The sequence below is a fragment of the Chaetura pelagica genome, unplaced genomic scaffold (genome assembly GCF_000747805.2).
Source record: "Chaetura pelagica isolate M959 unplaced genomic scaffold, ChaPel_1.0 scaffold835, whole genome shotgun sequence".
Taxonomy (NCBI): domain Eukaryota; kingdom Metazoa; phylum Chordata; class Aves; order Apodiformes; family Apodidae; genus Chaetura; species Chaetura pelagica.
Window position 1 is genome coordinate 36789 of NW_009953220.1, and position 1197 is coordinate 37985.

At 64.2% G+C, this 1197-nt stretch overlaps 1 protein-coding gene across 1 annotated transcript in view; it reads right to left on the minus strand.

Annotated features, from left to right (window-relative positions):
• SEZ6 (seizure related 6 homolog (mouse)) overlaps positions 1-1197 on the minus strand; it is a 16493-nt gene that overhangs the window by 3823 nt on the left and 11473 nt on the right. The window contains exons 11-13 of the mRNA XM_009997787.1: positions 646-784; positions 370-566; positions 99-293 (exon numbers count right to left, since the gene is read on the minus strand). Coding sequence (XP_009996089.1) covers positions 99-293; positions 370-566; positions 646-784 — 531 coding nt within the window. The remainder of the gene's footprint in view (positions 1-98; positions 294-369; positions 567-645; positions 785-1197) is intronic.

The window sequence follows — 1197 nt, forward strand, 5'->3', positions numbered from 1 at the left end:
TCCCGGCATGTGGTCACGGTGGGCAGGAGGGACTGGCAGTGACAGTGGCCACCAGGGATGTGTCACAGGCAGTGGGGATGCCGGTGGGTGCCACTCACCCCGCTCACAGGTGGGCAGGTCACCGCTCCATGTCAGGTCCCAGTGGCACATCAGGAGGTCGGTGCCAGATAGCTGGAAGCCAGGGTAGCAATGGTAGGTGACCACGGTGCCATGGAGCAGCTCTGGCTGTGAGGACGTCTTCCAACCATTGGCGATGTCGGGCAGCTCAGGGCAGGTGTCATTACGGGGGACCTCTGCAGGGACAGTGGGGTGAGCGGGGCAGTGAGGACACCAGGGACACAGATGACACTGTCCCACTTCAGGGCTCACCGGAGAAGTGGATGACAAAGCCCTGTCGATAGGCGCCGGTGCCGGAGCCGGGGTCTGACTGGAACTGGACAGTGACATCGGCGGTGGAGGCGTAAAGCTTGAACCGACCGCGGGTGCCCGTGTACTGGCCCAGGACACGCGCCGTCAGGTCGTCCCCATCGTAGAAGGTCAGCACATCCCCCGTGCCCAGCCGCAGCCTGGGGTGGTGAGGCTGTGAGGGCGGGAGGGTGCGTGGACACCCCCCACCTCCCCACCCTGAGTCACCCCTCTACTCACACGCGGACGTCCAGCAGGACACGCTTGTCCTCCTCCACGTGCAGCCCCCAGATGCAGTCCTGGCCCTTGCCGTAGGGCTCCGGCCAGTTGGGTGACAGCACCACGCCCGCTGTGTCTGTCAGCTCCCCGCTGCACACCGCTGCGGGCACACGCCGGGCTCAGCATGTGGGGGGGACCCACCATGGTGCCCACCACCCACTGACCGGCACCCACCATCCCAGTTGATTCTGGCTGCAGGACCCACCGTGGCACAATGCCTCCAGCATCCATCATGGCCCAGTTCCAGCACCCACCACCCGCTTTGGCTCCAGCTGCAGCACCCACCAGGGTACTGTGGCTCTGTTGTAGCCCTTCCCCAGCTCCAGCACCCACAGCAAGTCCTAGCTCCAGCACCCACTTCATCACCAGCATCCTTCATCCCTGTTGGCTCCTGCTCCCACTATGCCCCTCAGCTCCTGCACACACCATGTAAAGTGTCTCCAGCATCCATTATGGTCCATCCCCATGCTCCATCCAGCACCCTCAGCACCCCCATCTCCAGCATCCATAGCA